Source organism: Sander vitreus, chromosome 11 (assembly GCF_031162955.1).
Source record: "Sander vitreus isolate 19-12246 chromosome 11, sanVit1, whole genome shotgun sequence".
NCBI lineage: Eukaryota > Metazoa > Chordata > Actinopteri > Perciformes > Percidae > Sander > Sander vitreus.
In genome coordinates this window covers 8,952,832-8,976,671 of record NC_135865.1, presented here as the reverse complement: position 1 = coordinate 8,976,671, position 23,840 = coordinate 8,952,832, and the positions used below count along the sequence as shown (strand labels likewise).

General features: G+C 40.2%; 1 protein-coding gene across 1 annotated transcript in view; it reads left to right on the top strand.

Moving 5' to 3' along the window:
• The first annotated feature begins 2,200 nt into the window (after positions 1 to 2,200).
• The window catches only part of wnt6b (wingless-type MMTV integration site family, member 6b), a 28,336-nt gene continuing 6,696 nt past the window's right edge, over positions 2,201 to 23,840 (top strand). The window contains exons 1-2 of the mRNA XM_078261544.1: positions 2,201 to 3,038; positions 13,160 to 13,380. Coding sequence (XP_078117670.1) covers positions 2,959 to 3,038; positions 13,160 to 13,380 — 301 coding nt within the window. The 5' untranslated portion in view covers positions 2,201 to 2,958. The remainder of the gene's footprint in view (positions 3,039 to 13,159; positions 13,381 to 23,840) is intronic.

Below are 23,840 nucleotides of genomic sequence, written 5' to 3'. Positions count from 1 at the left end.
ATGGCTCTGTGTATCAGAGAGAAAACATTTTAAAAGACCATTGACCATGTGTGGGTGTACATACTAAAAGTCAAAATCTGAGGCGATTAAGTGTTCACGTCCATTTTACAGACCATAGGATTATGGTCTAGGTGTTCTTGACAGACACAAAATCTATAAAGATTGGCAAAATGTTGTTGAATATTTTGGGGGAAATGTGCATTCTATCCTCATAAACTGCACTTCTTTATTGCAATAAAGAACTTTTTTTCATGGGAAAAATGTGTAAATCATATTTATTCTCACACTAATCATATGGCAAATACATTGTATAAATAATCTACATCTATATTTGCAGTGCTTAAAATGAACACCAACCAACCTGCCAAATGCATGTGAAAGTTAACTGGGGCAAAGGCTGAATCACAATCATCTGCACAAAGCAGTAGGTGCCACATGTAAGGAATGACACTGTGTCCAAGCACATTATGTGGTATTTTCAGTTGTATAGTGAGCTAACAGTTGGGTGAAATTAAATAGCAAACGATAAAAATGACTCAAATTTTCAATTTGTTTTCGCTCATTATCCAGTAGCTACTCCATTTGACTAGCTGATTTGATAGTTTAAGGAGAAATTAGCCTTTATTCAACAACTATACAGGGTCAGGACCTGTTATAATCAGTGGCCAAATGCCGAATGCCAAACCTTATGCATGCAATACAAAACAGTTCATTCTGTCTACAAACGTATGACAAACCTGGTTGAATGGATAGACTGAATTGATTAGGGATGTGCGTCAATGTGAGGCCAAAATGGAGATAAAAGATACATTTTAGTAAGCTTTGACGTCTGAGAATAAAAAATAAAAATCTAATTTAGATGACAAACAATACAAAAACATGAATATTATGACGGGATCATGTAAATATGCTCACTTCTTGCATTAAGAATTAGGCCAATTCCCAAGAATTGAAGAAGTTTTTGACAGCACAGGAATGCACCTTTCCAGCTGATTTTTCATGTAACATTTCTAGCTGTATTACCCCACTATGATACTTTGACCAATAGAATGCATGAAATTAAATGTGAAAAAATTACCTCAAGCAAGCTTCAAGTCTGTACAGGTTGACAGGCAACTGAGGAGGCAAATGACGTGGAACCATGTCTGACAGAGACTCAGGGAAAATGCATCATACGTTTCAAAAAGCTACTGTACGGCTTTGGTCAGCAGCAATGTAAAGTATACATGATCTAAATGGACCAAATCAAGCAAAAACTCTATTGTGTTTTCAGTGGATTTGTTTCAAGTTGTTTCAAACCTTGCATATGTCACTGACACACGAAAATATTTCAATGGATGAAAAGTTTGGATAAACAAATGAAACCTTATTTTGCAGAATATGGGCAAAAATCACACTTCCAGATGAGGTGTTTCCACTTTGAGTAAAATGTGACTTCATTCTATTTATTACACTTGAAGAGTTTGTGTCAAAATGTAGAGGTGGACACTTTTCAATGTCAACCTTGAGTTAGATTACAGCCATGGTTATGGTTTGTGCACAAGTGAATGGAACCAATGCCCTCGTGAAAAACAGTGGTACTTGACTGGGTGAGTTTGCCTCGTGTTACACTTGTGATTGATTGCATCACTGCAGTGGAACGAAGTCGGGTGTCAGGGCTTTTATGGGCGACTACAGTACACTGGTGTTAAATTTCAATGGATATGCCCTTGGCCAGATAGGTGATAATAGTTCAACCCCCCACACACACACACACACACACACACACACACACACACACACACACACACACACACACATTTAGTCATGCAGAACATACAAAATAATTCTTCTTAAGGGCAATTGATTAACTTTGGCTTCTTTTCTGTACAATAACCTTGATGTGAAACAACAGTGTTCTCTTTTCTAATCACAGTGGAGTAGACAATAATATAATGTTCTCAGTTTTAGCCAAAGAAAAGACAAGACACCCACCCAGTTGACTTTAGAACGTGCCAGTCTGTTGGCACAGATATCAGAAAGGTACCACCACACCGGTGCTGACATCACCTCATTCCATAAGCTCTGATTTCGGGTCCACCGTAAACACACTGTATGACAGGTCTGTGTGTGTGTGTGTGTGTGTGTGTGTGTGTGTGTGTGTGTGTGTGTGTGTGTATGTGTGTGTTTACCCCCTCTCTGCTCTCAGCCGGGTCCTCCTGAAGCTAATTGCAGCTTCTTTCTCTCTCCCTTTCTGAGTGACAGCTAGGGTTTCGCTTCGCCCGGAGCGACGTCACACCAAGGTGGAAGAAGACGAGCGCATTTTTTCCTCCCTTTATCGTCCAAAGAAAACACATCGACCAGACTGTGGCACACAGACGCCTCTACCTGCAGCCGGTGCGCACCGAAAATTACTTCCCCAAGTTCATCAGTGCGTAGAGAACGGCCAACATCCAGCAGCACCCTAAAGACCAAGATTTTATTTTTTCGTATCAACTCAGCACTGCTTTTCTTTTTCTTTAATATCATTTCACTCTTATAAATATCCCCCCAAAGAGTGGCGAGACTCCGAGTGTCCTCACAACTACCGTGCGCTGTTTCGCAGGCAGAGAGGACTTTACCGCTTGGAGTCACTTCTCGTTTCTCGTCAGACCGTTTTGAAAGCCTGCAATGCGCTGCGACAGATAGAGCAGAACGACAATGAAGAGGTTAACCACACCTTTAAAAGCGGACATCTCTTCAGTAGCCTCTTGACCAACTTTGTTGCGCATTAAGATGCGCCCCAGAGAAGAGGAGTTGGATGAGGAACTTTTTGCGCTCTTGTTGACAGACAGTTTCCAGTGAGCTTTTGTTGAGTGTACCGTCAGAAAACGAGAACCTCCTATGCATTTAAGAAATCATCCAACTCGGTGTTGGCTGAGCTCGTCAGTAATTTAATTTTTTGCTGTGGAATCTCCTCGAGGATTTGCTGCGTTCACCATGACGGTTCGTCTATCACGGATCCAGCTGGCCCTGTTCTTTATCTTGCTCTGTCCGGTCAATATCATCGGACTCTGGTGGTAAGTGCTCTGTTATTTAGCACGTGTTTTATGTTTCTCTGTCTCGTGTCAACCTGGGATTTAAATTAATCTCACCTGACTATTTGATTCCGGCGCACAAACATGGGGCGTCATCATGTTTTCTATATTTACCCACAGCAGCACCATCATTCAGTTTACCGGCTTATCACCTAATTACACAGGATAGCTGGGAATCTTGGGAGTCTGGTCCAAAGACAAATACGACCATCATATTCAAGACTGCAATCCATAAAAATAGATCAAATAGATAAATATCAAATTAAATAGCAAATAGATTTATCTATTTAAGAGTGTTTCCAGACACATATAGCCTAATCAAACAATTATTCAGACTTCATTCTTTTTATGCTTTTCATATAATATAATATTGAAAGAAACAAAGCTAAAGATGATAAAAAAAAATCACCCTCAAGTCAAAATATGTCTCAATGAGAACAGGGTGTAGGACAAAGAGACAGAAAAACTGGGTGGTGAGAAAGGTGTCTGCTGCCCAATGCCTGCAGTGATACATGGAGGAGAGAGGACAGGGAGATTGGTGGAGGTGGTGTGTGTTTGTTTGTGTGTGTGTGTGTGTGTGTGTGTGTGTGGTGGGGGTTCAGAGTCAGGAATGTCAGGTGGCCCTCTAGGCGCAGTGGATATGTCATCATAAAACAATCCATATAGACTCAACTCCACTAGGTGTGTGACAGACAGACAGACAGACAGACAGACAGATAGACCCTGCAGATCTACTGATAACATATTTTCTATGTGGGTCTCTGTCCGTGTGTCTGTGTAGAGCTTCACTGTCTTGTGTGCAGTTTTTCATCAGACAACATCCAATATTTCTATGCACACACACACACACACACACACACACACACTTCTGTAAAGCGGCAGTGTTTGAATGTGAAGCTTTGTGATTTTTTTCCCCAGCGAATCCTCCCACTGTTCATTCACAGCCCAGTCAAGGTCAGTGTGGGTTGTAGTGTCACAGAGGCTGTGTAAGTCTACAGAATGTCCTTGTATGACTGGCAGATGGACTGCAGCTTCAGACGTGTCTCTGAACGGGGAACTTTTCCATTATTCTGTCACTTCACATGCAATCATTATAGATGTGAGGTGAGCGCAGGTAACCTGTGGGGATTTATTAAACTTACAGAGAATGACTATTGTTTAGAAAAATGAATACTTTCCATCAGTATTTACAGAATGTATTGGATATGGATGGAATGGAAAAAAATGACCTGCTCCCCTTTGCCTTAAATGATATTACTGATTTGATAAATATGTTAAATTACTGATTCAAGGTGACCTCTCGTCCTGTTGTAAATGTGGGGTTAACATTGCATGCTGACAGACCATAAGGTGGAGGACATACTGTATCTTCAAGCTCCCCTGTTGGAAAGCTTGTTACCTTCTGGGGTGGCACTGATCAAGAAAATGCACTTCACATGTATGAATGGCATGCATACACACACGTGTTCTCAGGATGTTTTAATAAAGATCTAAATCCACACTTAAATGCCACAGTTCAAAAAAAATTCATACACTGCAACGCTAAATCGCTATTTTATGATCGCAACTTTGTGATCGTTTTCCAAAAGCTCAGCTTTCCCTTTGCAGGTCAGACCGGATTTTTCCGGCCGCTTCAGTGTGGATGGAGGGCATGATATTGACAAAGTCACTTCTAGCCAGAGAGGTGTAGCAGGTCTGTAGCTGTGCTGTGACCCAGCTGTGGAGGGAAAGAGTGAAAAATAATGTCCCTACAGGGGTCAGTCATTTACATTGCCTTCAAACAATAAGTGTATTTGGGCTAAATCTAGAAAAACCATCTACCAGGGCTGAATGCACCTCAAAAAGAAAAGGGTAAATTAAAAAAATACCAGTATAGAAGATGTATACGGTACCATATTTAGTTTTTAAGTTGTCAATTGTGATCAACAAGAAATAAAACACAAGTGATACATTGTAATTTATTAAGCTGAAGTTGTAAGAAGCTCTGACTAAGTAGCTCCTTGTGTTAAAATGTATTCAATCGCTGTAATGCTCATGTCATGGCAGGACATTCTACAGGATTTAGGAGATTTATTTTAAATCAAGCTGTCGTGGAAAAGGAATCTTCCTTTTTATCCCCACTGACATACATTGTCATCTTCTTTCACTCACTCACTTGTTAACTGGCTCACTTGCACACTCACTCGCACAGACACACATGTGCACGCATTCACGCACAGATTCACACGCTCATACACACACAGTGGCCGACTGTGGTGCAGCTAGGGTGAAACCACACCTGTGGGTTGCTCCCCAGTCTGCCAGGACAATGATGCTCTCTGTTGAAAGCTGCTGGACATACCATCACTACATGTCTCTTTCTCTGTCTCATGCTCGCTCCTCTTCAGTGTCTGTGTATGTCTTTAGCCATACTTGTCTTTTGAAGGAAAATACCTATCATACAGATAGGTTGTCGCTGAAGGAAAAGAGAGAGAGAGCTGCAGTGATAGACGGAGAGTGAGAGAGATGAAATGCGGGGAGATAGCTGTCCTTTCAGAGCCTCTGATGATTAGAGCACTCTAATCATTTGGCCTGAGAGCAGAGAGCACAGCTCAGAGACTCAGAGGAGTGAGGAATGCCTTTGCTCTCATATACTGCTTTTGACTGCAGTGCTTAGCAGGGCCAACTTTGCTCTATGTGTGTGTGTTACAGCCCCAGTTTGGCGGGCAGCCCGCCTGGAGCGTGCCACAGGCCTACAGGTGCACACACTCCATTTGTCTGTGTATGTGTGTGTGTGTGTGTGTGTGTGTGTGTGTGTTTTAGCTTTCTCTGTTTATGTGTGTGTCAGTCCAAATACATGTCCGACCAGTGGATCCTGGTTAATCTGTTTAACATGCAATCAGAGATGTACGTATGCACTCATTCATTCAAGTTATGGGAAAATAAATGCACATACTGTCACGTTCACACACACAAACCTCCATCATCACCAGAGGAGAGTTTCATTGTAACAGATCTTATCTTGTCCACTCCACTCCTGGTCTGAAAAACTAGATGTCTAATCAGGACCAGGGAGATGGGTACAGATAAAGATTAAATGACGATGTGGGTTTGGCATCAGGGAGAGAACTGAATTAAATGTGTTTATGTGTGTGTGTGTGTGTGTGTGTGTGTGTGTGTGTGTGTGTGTGTGTGTGTTTCTGCGTTGTTGCGTATGCATGCATTTTGGGATTTTGTGGTCAGTATACTTTAAATATGTTCCAGTGTCAGAAATATACAGGGCAGAGGGTAGAAATGGTCCAAGAAATGTCAAATTGGCTCTACAATTCGACAAAGAGGGGCAACCACTGTTCTCACAGTTTTGGGGTTGGTAGAAACCAGCTTGAAATGTAAACGTAACATTGAAGCTTGCAATGTTACAGGTTTTGATGTGTTTCAGATTCATGTGTAAAGTTGGAGTTGCAGTCTAATCACAGTTTTCTTATCTGCTCTCATTTGTCAAACTGCCTGAAATGGTGAACAAGCAATATTATAGCTTAAAATTTGACAAATTAATCACTTACAGTTTGCTTTTATTTGTGGCCTCTGACATTCGGTTGTAAAAATGTGTAACAATGAAGATGACAACATATATAATGCATAATTCCATTTCAAAACATTTATTTAAAGACTGGGATGACCGTGATGCTGCAGCAAACGTCATTATTGGCACAATTATGTTACTCATAGTAAGCAAAGCTTAGTATTAGGGATGTCGATTAAGCGTTTAACAGTTTATTCGATAATAATATTTTTTACCAATTAATACTCACTACTCTAAACAGTTAAAACAATATTGTACAAATCTTTTTTTGTATGCTTTTCCACCTTTAAACTTTGATAGGACAGCTAGGTGAGAAAGGGGGAAGACATGCAGGAAATTTGTCACAGGTGAAATTCGAACCCTGGACCTCTGCATCGAGGCATAAACCTCTCAGTATATGTGTGCCTGCTCTACCACTGATCCAACAAAAAACTTTTTAAAGTAATTAAAAAAAGTGAATTGCATGATAAAAGAAAAACGCTATACAACCTATTTCTCAAGTGTTAGTTAACTTGCTAGTGTAAACTTTGATGCAGTGGAGACAGGCTCGAACAGCTGCAGACTTGTACCGGTGGCGCGGATGTGCAAGCGGTTCCATACTGGAAAAGTGGCTGCATGTGTCACAACAACACGCTACATCATTGCTGAATAGGAAAAGTATGTCCGAGCCTCCCGGACCGATGAGCTGGGACACAGTTGCCTGCTTGTCGGTTAACAGTTAATGATCGGTTAGTCTACATCGACGACGTTTCATTTCCGGCATTGTTCACGTGCCGCTTAAAATTATGCCAGATGTCCCTCATTTCGGCCGGATGTCCATCACCTTCCATTTTCTTTGTGTTGGCATTCTAAACTCAACTAAACTGGATTCATGAGGACTATGGTTAACTGCTCCTCAGATCTCTGCAGGGTAAATCCAGACAGCTAGCTAGACTATCTGTCCAATCTGAGTTTTCTGTTGCACGATTAAAACAACTTTTGAACAGAGGAATTCTAAGTAATGACAGTGCGTCCACATGAAACAGCCTTTTCGTGACCGCGCACTAGCCCCCACCCCTCCTCCACACGGCTGCTAGTAGCCAATGGGGGACACGGAGGATTAAAAAAACATGACGGACTCCTCAGAAGAGGTAATTATCTTTACTCAAGCTTGTGCGCGGGAAAGTCACCAGACGACTCAGAAATACAGAGAGAGTTGTGTGGAGCAGTTAGTCTTAATTAGCTTTGTAGCAACTCATTTGGCAATGGCTTGAATGTAGCTTACGTTAATTAATATCAACAAGTTACACACTAAAGCTTTAAAGATATGCCAATAAACCAGAGCATGTTTTTTGTCCATCCTGGAATGCACTGTGGAGAAAGCATCTCTAGTTAGTATGAGTTTACTTGCTTTTAGTTTGTAGATAGCTATGTACTGATGTACGCTACTTCTCTCAGTCATACTTGTCTTTAGATACGTGTGGTACAAAAAGCACCAGCCTTCATATAAACTTGGCATTTCAGCCCTCTTGACTTCCTGTTTGGGATGTCATTCCCTTTTATGAGGGAAGAAGGAAGTGCATCACTGACTATCACCTGTGCCTGCTGCTGCTCAGCTATATAAGCTGGTGGATTCAGTCAGTTTCTCTCTCTCACCCTGGGCCGATGGTTTGTTGTATGGGTTAGGTTTTTCCTTGTGGTTACTCTTTCTGTTCGTTACACTTAACTACACACATTCAAACACACAAAACACTATCGATGTATGATGATTTATATGGTCATATAATCATTGTTTTACTTATATTTTGCTAAATAAATCTTTAGTAAACATCATCGCCATATGTTGTACTCTCCTCTCTGTTCTTCCCTTGAGCCAGGGTGTGGCACTTTCCATATTTCATAGATATTGCTGACCCCCACATACTTTTCATCTCCATTCGTGGACAATTTGTGTTTTTTGGCTATCACTGCTGTTGGGTTTGCCACCGTACCAAATTGTTACAACAGCACAAACTTGTGAATGTTTTTTTTTGTGAAATTGTTTTGGTGGTGTTGGTTTCCCATTGGTCACACTTCATTGCTGCTATTGGAATTGGGTGCAATACAAATTATGAGTGCTGAAACGTTTTATTGAGACAAACTTTATTGTTTTTAACCTTGTTTTACATCAGCAAAAACAACATGATCAAGCATGTTTGAAAGTGATCGACGTGTCGCAGACTGCAGGGTCAGGAAAGCAATTATTGAGGGCACACAGACCCTCTCACACTGTACTCACAGGGACACTGGCAAGGTGCTGAATTAGTTCACATCCATTTTTCATTTTTTGTTTGGGACACCGGACACATGTGTTTTGATTAGATCTCAACGCTCTCTCTTTAACGGTTTCTCTTTGACCCGTTTCTTTTTCTCTCTCACACTGGTGTCTCAGACTAGCGCTTGTCGTGACTGTCTTCATCTCCAGCATACTTGAGGGATTAAGGAGGGATGAAATTCACTCAATCGTGGGCGGAGTGAAAAAAAAAGAAAAAAAAAAAAGACACAGCACTTTATCTATGGTGCCGTGAGATCCTTAATGAAACCTGAGGTTGCTCTGAGCAGCAATGATTAATCTCTGTCTGACCCACCTCTGTGCTCAGAAAACTGAATAAGAAACCTTTTCTTTTTTCCAAATTTACAGCCACATTATGAAAAACAGAAACAAATGTAAAAACATGTCACTGATATGAGCTTATGTAGCTTTTTCAAGCAATACAAGCAACCACAAGGCAAAGGCTTGGATTGGACTAGCTGTTAACTTGTCGCAGGTGGTAGCAGCGCAAACAGTCCTGCTATCAGGGCTTTTGATTTGGGTATTTTTGTTGCTTTGTCTTGTTTTATCTCTTACTGTATGAGCCCCTATCTCTGTTTTGGGACTTTATCATCATGAAGAGCTATTCATGCAAGACAGTGTTTCCTTAAAGCCCCTGACAATGACTGAGTTATCTGTATCATAAATGACAGTGGCACTTTGCATGAAGAGGATCTAATTACTGTCTGGCTTTGTAGTTTATTCTTCAAGTCTGCTTGGATAAATGTGCATGTGTGCATGTGGGATTTTGCATGCAAACTGCATCTGTGTGTATGTATGCATCCACTTAAATCATTCCATTATGAGTATTTGAGCTTTAAGAGGGTCACTTTTATTTTTATATTGAGGCAGGAGAGTGTATTTTTAAAAGCTTCATTGAGGCTGCAAAGGGCCACAGAGCAGGAGACAAACATTAGATACCGTATTTCTAGTAGGATTTGTGTCAGGCCAACAATAGCATATAGTATACAGTAAAATATGTAATGGACATTACTTCAGTGCACCATTTTGTCCACTACTGCTACTTAAAACCAAAAGAGAGAAGAGAAGTGAAGAGTAGACTGAAACATGCTTAAGCCACCCTAGCGCTCATCAATTTGTTAAAAACTAATTTCTTCAAACCTGCCACATGCACTTTTTGGAATCGACAATGACTTATTCCCATATCCTATTCAACCTTGCAGGGATGCACACTTTTATGTACCGATCTCCATACAAGGGCAAGAATGCTGGGTACTTACTGTCATCCTTTTATCCAACTATTGCACCCCATTTTTGGGTATATCGCCAGCAATGTGCTTTTCCACCTCAGTTCACTTCACTTTCCGATTGAGACTACATTCCCACCATGCCCTGTTTCTAAATTTATATTAAAGGGATTAACAAGATAGCATTCAACCAAAATGAAGAGATTATTTCATCCTACGGTGTTTCACACTTTTAGTTTTGTACCTTCTTTAATCTGTACAGAACCCTGTCTTTAACAAAGGTCAGCTATATGGTTAGCCTTCAACCAGTTATTTTAAGATCTGCTATTGCCCGTTTCTCTGCTCTAATCAATGTCTTACTCCATTGTTTCCAGTATCCCCTTGCAACTCAGTCTTAGAAAGATACTTCTGAAATTAATTAAACGGATTGATATGGCAGAGAAACAATCTGTCTTTATCTGTTTTCACCAGTCCACACTGCTAAAGGAGATCATAAGGAAACCTTTCTCTTGTTGTCAAAGCCCTTTAACTGTCTCTGGCTCTTACTTCCAGGAATCCATCCAAACTTCATCCAGTACATTCACTATAGTTTTACAACTCTACACCTCCCATTGTAAAAACCAGGCTTAGCTATTGTGAGCTGCTGACAGAGCTGGCTTCCCAGCTCTGCCCCTGGAACGTGCACACGCACAAGCACACACACAGACACACTAACGAGAGAATACAAAGTATTTTCCTTACAGTCATAACAATCTACACAAACTGTATAGAAATACATTTGCATGCATCTCACTCTCTGTTTCTCTCTCTTTCTCACACACACACACACACACACACACACACACACACACACACACACACACACACACACACACACACATGCACACACACAAACACACACACACACACACACACACACACACACACACACACACACACACACACACACACACACACACACACACATCCTGATAGCAGTGGATATATAATGAGTGGTTGTTGAGAGGGCGTGTGCGTTGCTAAGTACTGTACCTGTACCTGCTAATTAACACATACAGACTGTCTGTATGATTTCATTATCTCTGTGACTTCCACACGCACACACACACACACACTTGAGGAAAATACACACACACTCACACACACACTCCCGCACACATTGTACACACAGAACACCTGTATTAAGAAATACAGCATTGTTTCCATAGTGATGTTGTCAATACACTTATCATTGCAGGAATGCAGCAGTGGGTGTCCCTGGAGTGTGCATACAGATGTGTGTGTGTGTGTGTGTGTGTGTGTGTTTGTGTAGACAGTTATTGCATGCTCTGATGCATTCATGCTCATGTGCCAATTTCCACATTATACACCAGATATCATTGCTCATACTGGAGTTTTACTCCCCCTAATCTTCAGACGAGTTGAATTATTAGAATGAATTACAAGGAAACTGTAACTATAATCCATGTTGTCCCCCATTATCACATGTTTAAGTCCTGGGGGATAACAGTTGTTGGGCAGTTTGCCTCTGGATCTTCCTTTTCATGATGTTATTGGCTAAGAGGCGGACACAAGATTCCCTGTGAATGGTGTTTTCATTCAATCATGTGTTGACATGTTCATCTGTGATATAAATAGCTTTGTTACAAAAAAATTCCATAACACAAGGACTGAGTGTGAAAGGATGAATGTGCATGCATGTGTGTGAGTGCAAATGTCTTACTCTGTATCAGACCGCCAGGAGAGGGGATTGGTGAGAGTGTTTGTTCTGCTTCTTAAAACAAACTCTCGAAGCAGATGAATGATATCAGGCGGTGCGATTAACAGGGACAAGGCTGAATGAAAACCTATGAGGTAGTCTTTTGCTCACTCTTGCTCTTTTGCTCTCCCTCTCTCTGTCATGCATACCCTCCTGACTGCTATTTCATGGTAAAACTTGAAGTTATGGATCACATCTGCTAAGATTCAGTGACTTAAAGTCCACGATGGAGAAGAGTCAAGAGAGAGATGGAGTAAATGAAATAGGGATGTGAGAACAGAAATTGAATGTTAGCAGCATAGAGGGTATGAGTGAGGGACAGCTAAGGCTAGGAGAAGAGAAAAATAATGGAAATAAAGTCATCTCATAAAGCCACTTTCCTGTAATCCCACTGAAGTGGCCACAGATGCTGGCAGTGCTTCTAAGTGGCAGAGCCAAGCCCCTCTTTCCCATTAAGAGTTAGAATAAACAATGTATCTTTATTATATACAGTACACTCATCTGTCAAAACTATTGAGGAGGTCCAGGGTCCACATACAAGATGTATGTATATCAATTTAAATGTTTTAAATATTTGCACTACTTGGGGCACGCTTGATTTACACATTTAAACATTAATTTTTTTGTTCTTTTTAGTAATATAATATGTGCTTTTTCCATTTTGACAGGCTTAATCTGGGAATTGTTTTAGCAGCGCTGATTCAAGGGATATCTGTGGTTAAAGTGGTGAAGTTCTTAACTGCTACAAAATCTCCAGAGAGGATGTATCATCAGGAAATCTAGAAAGTCTGCCTTCTGGTTTACCAAAATCAACTTAGCATTAAGATCAACTGTAAACGGCCTGTCTGTTACAGTAGGGGACTTCCAACTGTTTCATTTCCAACTTTGAGAGGACCACACAATTCTCCCAAGTGCAGTCCAATAGCAATATAGACTTGTGAATCTGACGTCAGAGCTAAGATGCCTCTGGGAAACTCTGTGCTCTGTTGTCTCCCACGTGCCTATTCATGAAGTACATTGTCGCCACAGCTGAGAAGTGGTGGGTATATTTGGCAGACTTAGCAGCCACAGGAAGAACTCAGCTTGCATTTGGTTTGCGGCTGCTGATGAGGACAGCCACACTGTTTACTGAGCGCTTAAGTTAACAGGTGTTGCTGACCAAAAGCAAAAGCAGCAACTTGCTATTGTTATCATGTTATTGCTGAGAGATTGTTCTCTCGTCTAACATTGTTTAAACCTTTCCAGGGCGGTAGGCAGTCCGCTGGTGATGGACCCCAACAGCATTTGCAGGAAAGCGAAGCGTCTGGCGGGAAAGCAGGCTGAGCTGTGCCAGACTCAGCCAGAGATTGTCAGTGAGGTGGCCAAAGGAGCCAGGCTGGGCATCAGGGAGTGTCAGTACCAGTTCAGGTACCGCCGCTGGAACTGCACTAGCCACAACAAGTACTTTGGCAAAATACTGCAGCAAGGTGAGTGAGGGAGGAATGTGTTGATAATTATCTTTGTGTCTCTTTTTTCCCCCTATTTTCTAGTATCGTTCGTCATTTTTGGAGCTACACTTATTCACTTCTTGCTGAGTATTAGATGTGAAGATCAATACCAGTCTTTTATCTGCCTGTTCAATATGAATCTACAGCCGGCAGCTTAGCTTAGCCTACACTGGAAACAAGGGGAACAGCTAGCCTTGCACACACCTAAAGGTAAAAAAAAAGTTGCCTAGAAGCACTCTAAAGCCTACTAACATTTCATGTTTGTTAAATCTGTACACAGGGACTTCCTGGGGTTAAAGCAATACATACAAGATATTGTGAGCTTTCGAGGCACTTGTAGACAGAGCTAGGCTAACTCTTTCCCTCTGTTTTTAGTCAGTCTCCTGGCTCTGTAGCCTCATATTGAATGGACAGATATGATAGGGTTATCAATTTTCTTATCTACTGCAGCTCCTGGCAAAAAGGCAACTAAGCGTATTTCCCAAGATCTTGACGTATTACTATAACCCATGCAGGCAAATCCTTAATGAGTAATTTGTCTAATTGTTACACAGGTATAAACTCACTAAACAAGCATCAACATTAACCAAATTGTATTAAACAGTTGTTTGGATTTGTTCAATTTAAATAAATTCAATTTAATTTATAGTGTCAAATCATAACAGAAGTTACCTCGGGACACTTTACAGGTATAGTAGGTCTAGACCAGAGATCTTCTTGGCCCCCTAGGGGGTCCTCAGAGTTACTGCAGGGGGGTTACAAAATGATTGTTAATTTTTGGAAAGTAAATTAAATTAAAATGTCTTAACATACTTCCAACATATTATTAGCAAATATAAATCAGCCTTTTTGTGAGAAAAACAACACATTGATGATAGGCTTACTGACCCATAGGTAAGGTAAGTCACTAAGATAGTCACCCACAGATACAGTTAATCCTGAGGATTCACTGTGCCACATGTATTTTTAACATTAAAACATGATTTATAAAGTCATGCCAAGAAATATTGGAATAGCTTAGTATTCTATGCACTAAAGTGGTATGTATAAAGGCTTTAGGCTGCCCTACACGTTATTGTAGGCAGAGTTTAAAATGCAACTTAATTTCATAAAATATGTAGTAGGGGGTCCCTGATCCATCTCTTTCTCAGTTAAGGGGTCCTTGGCTTAAAAAACGTTGAAGACCCCTGATCTAGACCCAACAATTCCCCCCAAGAGCAAGCATTCAGCCCCTTGTTAACAAATGAAAACTCTTGCATGTTCTATGGATTTTTGACTTTGACTTGCGTTGTGGAATTCTCATAATCAACTTTGTGGCTGTCTCCATCAGTTTTTTTTCCATCAGGGTTTAAAAAAAACAACAAAAAAACATAAAAATATTGTCATGTCCCATTTTTTAGCCGTGAGTACCTTAGGTTCTGAACCCATGACCTCATGACCGCAGCTGACGGCCTTACGTCAACTTGAGGTCAGAGCCCTGCCGGATGGCACTCCAACAGACAAGGGCAGCTGTTGTATTTCAGACCAGACATATTCACACTTGACTGACTCTCCTCTTCATCAGATTGGGCACGCTTGAAATAATCAGCTAAAATTGCCTTTTTCTCTTAACATCTCTCTTAAGATCTCTTAACATCTTCCTCCAACTCTTTGAAGTCTGTAATATTACTGATGTTGGGTCACCGCTAGGTCCTCTCCAATTACTGTGTTGGTTTTTCTCTTGTATGATTAGATTCATAGAGAGCTGCCTGTCTCCTCTTTGACTGGTACCACAGAGAGCCTTTATCTCTGTGCTTAGTCAACAAGAAATAACCAATATTAATATACAACAAAAAATGTGTCAAGCGTGTTATTATACCCATTTTGGGTCTCCTTGTTGGAAGATATGCGTACAAAAGTTGTGCACTCGCCTGTCTTTAACGTCTCAAGGCAGTGCCACATGAAATGTGAATCATATTACCGGTAATTTTCCATGCCGTTATATAACAAGTCAATACTAAATTGTTATTTTCAATTTGTTTCTACTTTTTACATCAAAGCTGCGTAACTTTCCGATTTTGGAAAACTTGTAATTACTTATTGGCTTCAGTGTACATAAAAAATCAAGTTCCCTTTGGGAAGTATATTACTCTTAAAATGCTGTTTGACAGTGACAAAAAATTTAACATTTTCCTGTGCTGGAAAGAAAAAGCCGACAGCGGGAATACATATGCATGTACTGTAACATTTAAGTGTACGGTGCTAATGTTGTTGCTTTCTGCTGAGACAAAGAGACAACAATATTTACATTTTTCATTAATCAGAAATATGTAAAATAGCAGTTACATGTGTCAAAAATGTTTTCCTGGTCCTCGCTTTTAAAATAGAAATCCTTTGTAAAGACAAAGTGTGTCTGACCTGTTCCAAACACTGCTGATTCTCAAATTAATTGTGTTGTATGTTGCAGTAAGGAAACTGATATCTGTCATCAATATATAGTTTTATGCCTCGGAGAGCAAAACTGGGATACTGAGACTTTCATTCTTAGTTCTTTGTAATTGCAATGTAGTCTTTTTTTCAAATCACACACTAAGCTAATGAACATGAAGCCACTTAAAATGCAGCTTCTTCCTTGAAATCATTCTCTCTCTTTAAACCACTCAAGGTACATTTTTACTCAGAAAATATCCTGGAACCATACATCTTCAAAAATTGCTTGTTACATTAAAGGACACCAGCCATCTATATGAGTATGATTTGGACCCACAGCCACAGTAGCTGGACCAGGCTATATAGTTAAAAAGCATGTCTTTTCTCTTATCTCATTTGACACGGTGTTGCCATTGTCTCTGACAGGAAAAATAACGGAGAAAAAAGAATGCAGACATAAAGATAGATTGAGACAGAGAGGAAGAGAGAGGGAAAAGGAGACAAGAATCTACCAGTAGAAGACAGAGTTGCAATAAATCATAAATTCCTGCCTGTCGATGTGTAAGGGGGGCCAAAGTGCTCCTCTGTTTTGAAGTCTTTGTCCTCAATTACCTGGATCTGCTCCTAATGGCTGATTATCATGAACGAGTAAATGTCAAAATAAATGGGCCTTTGTATTTAATGTTCACCCTCTCTAAGTGGTTTACTTAACCTCATTGGCCTCTCTTTAGATTTTATGTGATAATAGACTCTTCAAAATTATTTTAATGACATTACTTTTTATTTGTCGAGCGATGAGACAATCCTAACAGGGTGGTGGGGGGTGGGGGGGGCATGAGCATACTGTGTGCTTTATTGTCTGCTTTGTTTTTGGAAACCACTGAATGTTGGCTTTAAAGCTGGAGGTCTTCCTTGCTTCCTTTGGACTATTAATGCATTGCATGCCTTATTTAGCTGTTAGTTTCCGACTAACACATGTTTTATGTAGATGCATCAGTCCCTAATATAAGTTTCACATGTCTGTGCGTATACATTTTTCCTTCATCTGGTGCCAGAAAAAAAAAATATTTTCTGTGTTCACATGCATGTTTGGAAACGTGTTTTAGTAAATACTTTGTAGCACATCAACCTGCGTTAATGTGATTGCAATATGCACTAAACGCTGGTCTAAGTATGTGGTAATGATGATGTCTGTGTGCTATCTGGTTAACCTTCCTCAGACAAGGGCTCTGTTTTGTGACATGTTACAGTAAAGGGTGGCAGGGCTGCCGTGTGTCAACATGTGTCTGTCTGTAAGGCTTGTCAGTGGTGTAATGAGATAAGTGAGTGTGTGTGTGTGTGTGTGTGTGTGTGTGTGTATGACATGCATGTGGTATGGTGTAAAGATCTGCTTTTTCACTTAAACACTTTTGCATGAAGCCACTTGAAATGAAAGGCTGAGGGAGGGGTGTGTGTGTGTGTGTGTGTGTGTGTGTGTGTGTGTGTGTGTGTGTGTGTGTGTGTGGGTGGGTGGGTGGGTGTATTATAGGGGTTTTAGTTTACAACATTACTGAAACACCGCCATCTTACACCTTTATTGCAGCAAGTGTGAATGAATGAACATGTCGACACAAGGATGACAACTTATTTTGCGTCGGAATTGAAATGTTCTCTCCTCTGGACAAAAACCTTTCACGTACATTCAGCTTCAAAACAAGGTCAGATTTCTGGTTCATTGTCATTAATTGGTAGTTATTATCCTCTTTTCTTTCCACCTTGTTTAAATAACATACAGACCTCAGAGCGGTCATGACTTGTAGTGTGAGCCAGCCAGCATACAGTGATGCTGGTAATCACATAAGGGATGTAGCAGCTCTTTGGAAGTCATTATAGATTGTCTACAGTATGTGTGTGTGGAGTATTGTACTACTGTAGAAAAAACAAGGACTCATGCTCTGGGCTGTACAGTGGTTGCAAAGTAATTAAACCAGTCATCAATCATGTGAAACATTTTCACATTTATGACTTTCCCAGGTAGACACACAGATATAGAGACAGGTATACACATGTTTACACCTTTACCCATCCTTTGTGTTTTCTCGTATTTAACTGATATTTAAAAGTTAGTAAAACCACTGTACTGTATGTTTGGCAGACAATATGATGCAGTGATTCCTTAAAACTTGATAGTGAAAACTAGTCTGGCTATCACCAGACCAAGCTCAATCTTTTAAGATTGAACATTAGTCTGGGGAGTCTGCTCTGTATTTTCTATTGCACAAGAGGCGTGATCAACGGGAGTAGTTCAAATGACTCTGTACGTAATTGGATAGTCCTTCAACCAATCAGACCAACGATCCGGGTGAAGTAGCAGCAACAGCGGCATCAATGGGTTACTGCGCTTTGGTGGCCGCTATGTTGAATGTAAACAAAAAGCTGCTTGGTTGCTTCTCTATCGTCATCGTGTTAAACCCGCCAATAGCACGCCAGGTGGATAAGCCAGTTTGTGATTGGTTCCCGCAAATTTGTAATGGAAGCAGGATAGATAAACGTACAGGTTTCCAGCCTGAGCTGCAGGGGGAAATCAAATCGCCGGCAGATCGGGCTGGGTTTATCCAGTCTAGCTGATTCATATGATGTTGTATTAAGCAAAATCAGGCAAATACACAGAGCGTGTCATACATAAAATGTTGATTGGGTCTAAATGAATAAAGTAATAAATGTCAGGCTGTATTGTTTTGGCATCAATGAGAAAGGGTGCTGCAGTGTGTTGCTTTCTACACCTGCACATCATTTCTTTTATGACTCAGTTTGTATTGATATAATACGTGGCAGAGTGGTTACGAGATAGCTTCACATGGAGACGTAGAGGTGTTCACAGGTTTAAAATCTAACAATACTTTGTTGTTCCATCTCCTCTAGAACGTCACATAGAAGCGTTTTCTGGTCTGACCCCCCAATCGGCAGGACGATATCATTTGTCTGTGCCTTTTGAAACATTTGCAAATCACTGTTGAAAAATAAATTCAGTTTTATGATGTGTCTTGTTCGGGTTTGGTTACGTTTTGGCCAAAAACAACTCGGTTAGGTTCAGGGAAAGATCGTGGTTTGGATTAAAGTAAGTACTTCGTTCATGCTAGAGAAACACAGCGGTTTGGGTTAAAAGGACTACTTTGTTAACGTAATGGGACCTTTGTCGTCATGGTTACAATAATTAAGACGTTCCCAACTGTCAGCTGGAAACGGGTTACAGCAATCAATCTTTAAGTTTTGATATTTTGTTGACCATCCGCCCTGACCTCTACATGGACTTTGTCGTTCTATGATGACATCCCTTGACTTCAGTGTTTGCTCCCATCATAATTACTGCTAGGGCTTTGTTACTTACGCGTAAACAGATTTTCTTGGTTGGCCAGTCTCAAAATGGATGGGTGAAGTGATACAACTCTGCCTGTCAATAATCACTCCAAGCATTGCAGTCTTTGGCTTCCCAGATAACTGTTATGTCCAAGTTATGTCAGTAGGTCCGCACCTGTTCAAGGTCTGCTCTCATTTTAATTTCTGCTCATAGGGTAAGGTTAGTCAAGTGCTGTTTATTGTTCCTCCTTTTGTGTGTTAGATAATTTTTCTTGTACTGTAGATTTATCTTTTATTTATTTCCATCTGTACCTTTGCTTACTTAGCTCATAGTTCCTTTACATTGGCCTAATATCATAGAGTATAATTTGATGGTGCTCACAGATGATTTCATATTAACGTACTCTCAGCTTTAACATCCCATTCCCTAAAAGTCAGAGTATTAAATGAATATGTGCTAATTCCTGCAGAAGGGCCTTCTGGAATTAGAAGCAGACGTAGACAGGCCCAGACACCCGCCATTGGCAGAGAATTTGTTTGGAATTCATGTCTCCGAGGAAAATATGAAACGGGGTGCCTCAAATCATCCGATTTTTGATAGCTTCTCTCTGTATTTTATCTCTCTTTCAACCCTCTGCTCTGTTTTTTTTTTTTATTTCCTCTCTCTCTCTTTCGGTTTGTCTGCTTTTAGTTGGATGTTATTTTCCTCCAGGTTACTGATACTCTTTTTTTTAAATAAACCAAAATAACAATTTCAGTGATAATTAGGTCAATAACTTTTTTGCTTGAATTAAAACATGTATCAACATGACATTTTCCTCATGCTTATTTCCTGTAATGCAGTGTTTCACCAGTGCATCTGAGGACATGTTTGGACACAGCTCGTGTTGCTATCACCATATTGTACTAATATTAAGTTGTATTAAGTGTCTCTTAATAAATCCAGGAAGGTTTTGGAGATGACACATCTTAATTTGAGTATGTTGCTGCTCCTTAAAATCACAGCCCTATTCTGCTGATCAGCAGGAACAGCAAGGTTTGGTCTTAACTAAGCTACAAGGACGGTTACGCACGTGTACGCACGCACACACACACACACACACACACACACACACACACACACACACACACACACACACACACACACACACACACACACACACACACACACACACACACATACACAGTTGCAAAAATACTCTACATGCACCACCATGTACATGTAACGTCACACACAAATAAAATTAACTGATTTATTGAATCTGCCAACAACCACAGCAAATGCAGACAAACCCAAACTTCATTTGATTAGACACAAAACATTAGACACGCTGACTATTTGTGAAATGTCATAAACATAAAACAATACTTTTCGCACATGCACACAAATGTACACACATTTGCCTGCGTTGGAGACATCTCAGGGTGTTGGGGTGTACAGCTGGTATTGATTTCACGGCATGCTGGGGTGTGCAGGTCTCGTCGCACGCCACCCATTGTGTGTGTGTGTGTGTGTGTGTGTGTGTGTGTGTGTGTGTGTGTGTATGTGTGTGTGTGTTACTATTCCTAATGAATCCCATTCACTGAATCATGCGATATGGAGTTGGCAGTGTTGACGTTGGTGACTGCACGCTCACAGCGTTCCAGCTCTTGGAAATAAAAGTCTTTCACTTTGTCTCTGCACACACACACATACAATGGCTCGTTAAGTGGCTATTCTTTTTTCTCCCTCTCATTCTGTCTAACACACACACATACATATACTCAGTCCCTAGTTTCTCATCTATCTAGGCAGAGTCCTTCCACTGAAATCATCAATGTCCTGAACAATTCCCACCGCTTGCTTGTTTCTAGGCAAACTTTACACTTATTGTCAACAAATCCCATGGACAGACCGGACTTCAGCAAAACATTAATCTGTCTCTCAGTACAGTGACACTCAGCCCAAAGCCCATTCAGTCATGTCTGATGACATACATTTTTAACAGGTGACAAATATATATCTCCATTTCAAAAAAAGGCTCAGCTGTTTCCTGAAACACGTGGGCACTGTAGGTTTAGCAAACTCAAATTGGAGTAATTAGTGCATTTGTTTGGGACTATTTTCAGCAGCGGATGACTTCACATTTAGTCCTCTAGTGAGTACAGTATTTATGGCAGCAGGACAGTGTATTCAGGATTGACTTGAAAACATCTACAGTGCCCATGTTCATTTTAATGAAGGAACATAGGGCTGTGCAATTGATCAATTTTTAATCATGATTATGATTTCTGCTCCTAACGATCCCAAAAACAGAGTAATCGAGAAAAACTATTATTTTGCACATTACGTTTTTCAAGTCAACTCTTATTTTGTCCTGTGTTCTGAAAAAAAAGTTTCAACGGGAAAAGTGTTTGAGGGAAATTTCACAGTTCAAGGTGTTTTCACTGTTGATTTGTTTAACTGTTTCACTGTTTTTATTTTTTTTATTACAATAATTACGTCTTTCCAAAAGTCAATGAGTAATCGTGCAAAATAATCGTGATTTCAATATTGACCAAAATAATTATGATTCTTTCCATAATCGAGCAGCCCTAAAGGAACATATCATCAGTGCAATGTAGGGGTTCACCTATGTGTTTTTTGGACTAATATTGAGCTCTACAGAACACAGGAATAAGATATATCAGGCTATGTGTTATTAGCATCAGCAGCATTGTTGGTTTTGGTCTTTTTATGGGATTAAAATTATGAAAAATATAAATTATCACTAACTTTATAATTTTTATTACTATTTGGTATTTTCTAAACAATGTTTAATTTAATCCCAGTAACTAAAAACAGAGGTTTTCAAAGGATTTGAAAGATCTGGAAGGTTTTAGACATTGAATTGGTCCTGGATCAACTGGATAAATATCTCCCATCAAAGAAAAATGTAAGTTTGAATTTAAAGTCACTGGACAAAGAGGACAAAAAATGCACAAGATATATACGACAAAGCATAATCTTATTTCAGCCCAGTCGGTCTCTGAGATGCTTTCATAGCTGCAACAACTGAGGATAAAGACGTGTTGAGCCGATGGTGAGAATGATGCTGAAGCCACTGGCGAGGACAGACGATCAATTTGCAGTTGTGGTTGGACATGCCATCAGCCAGGAGTGTTAAGCTTTGCACCCAAAATAAACCAGCAGCTGTGGTGTGTATGAGTGTGCACGAGAGAGAGAGAGAGAGAGAGAGAGAGAGAGAGAGAGAGAGAGAGAGAGAGAGAGAGAGAGCTAGAGAGAGAGAAAGCCATCCTCTCAGCACCACAGATCTTGTGATGCTTGAGATCGTAGTAATGGACCAGGATTGAAAGAAAGTTGTAGCTGTGATATTGAACGGACGGATGGCTGACTGGAAACTAGCTTATGTCACTTGTAGTGCTTGTGTGCTTTTTTCCAGTTGTTGTCCTGTGATCGATTGAGTATGATTAAAAGATGTCTGAATGTGGTGTGGTTTAATGTGTAGGTAATGTGCATGTCATGCCACTGTTTCATAATGAAAATGCTGAAAGTGTTGAAATGAAAAAGGTCAAAGCCTTTGTACATTTCCTTAGTATTGCTCGTTCCATTCTCTAAAACCCATTGTTCCATATTACTGGACCTGTTTTCTATGGCGTTAGTTTTGTTTCTTTATAACCCAAGCAACAACAAAAACATGTTTAAGAGCTTATTTCTCACTGCAATCAAAAACCAAGTTTCAATCACAACATTTGTTGTGACAAGTTTCAATCACAACAATCAAAGGTTTTGCTTTTAAATCAAAAGGTTTTGCCTGTAAGTGAAAAAGTTTTGCTTGTGAGTGAAAAGGTTTTCCTTGCAAGTCAAAAAGTTTTGAGTACCACGGTACCAGAGCTGCAACCATGTATCTATAGAGCTCAACAGTCCCGCCCCTCCTCCGAGAGACCTTGGGTTCCGGAAGTAAATTTCCCATTCATTTCTCCCATTGACGTCTGGGAAAATCCGTATATAAAGAGTTTTAGACCATGCCTTCACTGGTCTCCGTCCAGAGCAACGGGATCTGTTGATCCATTATATATATATGTCAATGGACATCACGAATAAAAGACATTTATCTCAAAACAAGGGTAGTGCCCCGTGATTTTTGGCATCTATATGAGCATATACAATCGCTGAGTCATGTCGGCATGCTGGTTTTAAGTCTACCATCGACGGTTCCAATTTTATGGCTTATACTCCAATTTGTCAATGGAGAAATTGCATTGTATTTTTACTTCCGGAACCCGCTGAAATAGAACCATAGTTTTCAACCTCCTGTTTAAATTTTGTTTCCAACATAAAGTATTACTTAAAGGTATAGTTTCACATTTTTTATATATATTCTTATTTGTTTTATTTTGGTAGCTATGTAGCTGGTTTGCTTAGCTAGTAAATTCCAATCCACAGATAAATGCACACAGCCAATTTTCAGAAACAGTGCCTTTAAACAAGCCATTAGGACTTCCGTAGTGCTGTGATGTCACAACTATACTATATATAGGTAGAAAGTGTTGTTACAGTCCCGTTACAGTCATTCCCCGGCTGCAATGATGGTGCAGAGACTCAGACAGTGAAGATGCAGAAGACCCAGAAACACTGACCAATCAGAGCAGACTGGACTTTTTCGGGAGGGCGGGCTTACAGAGACAGGTGCTAAAACAAAGCATTTCAGACA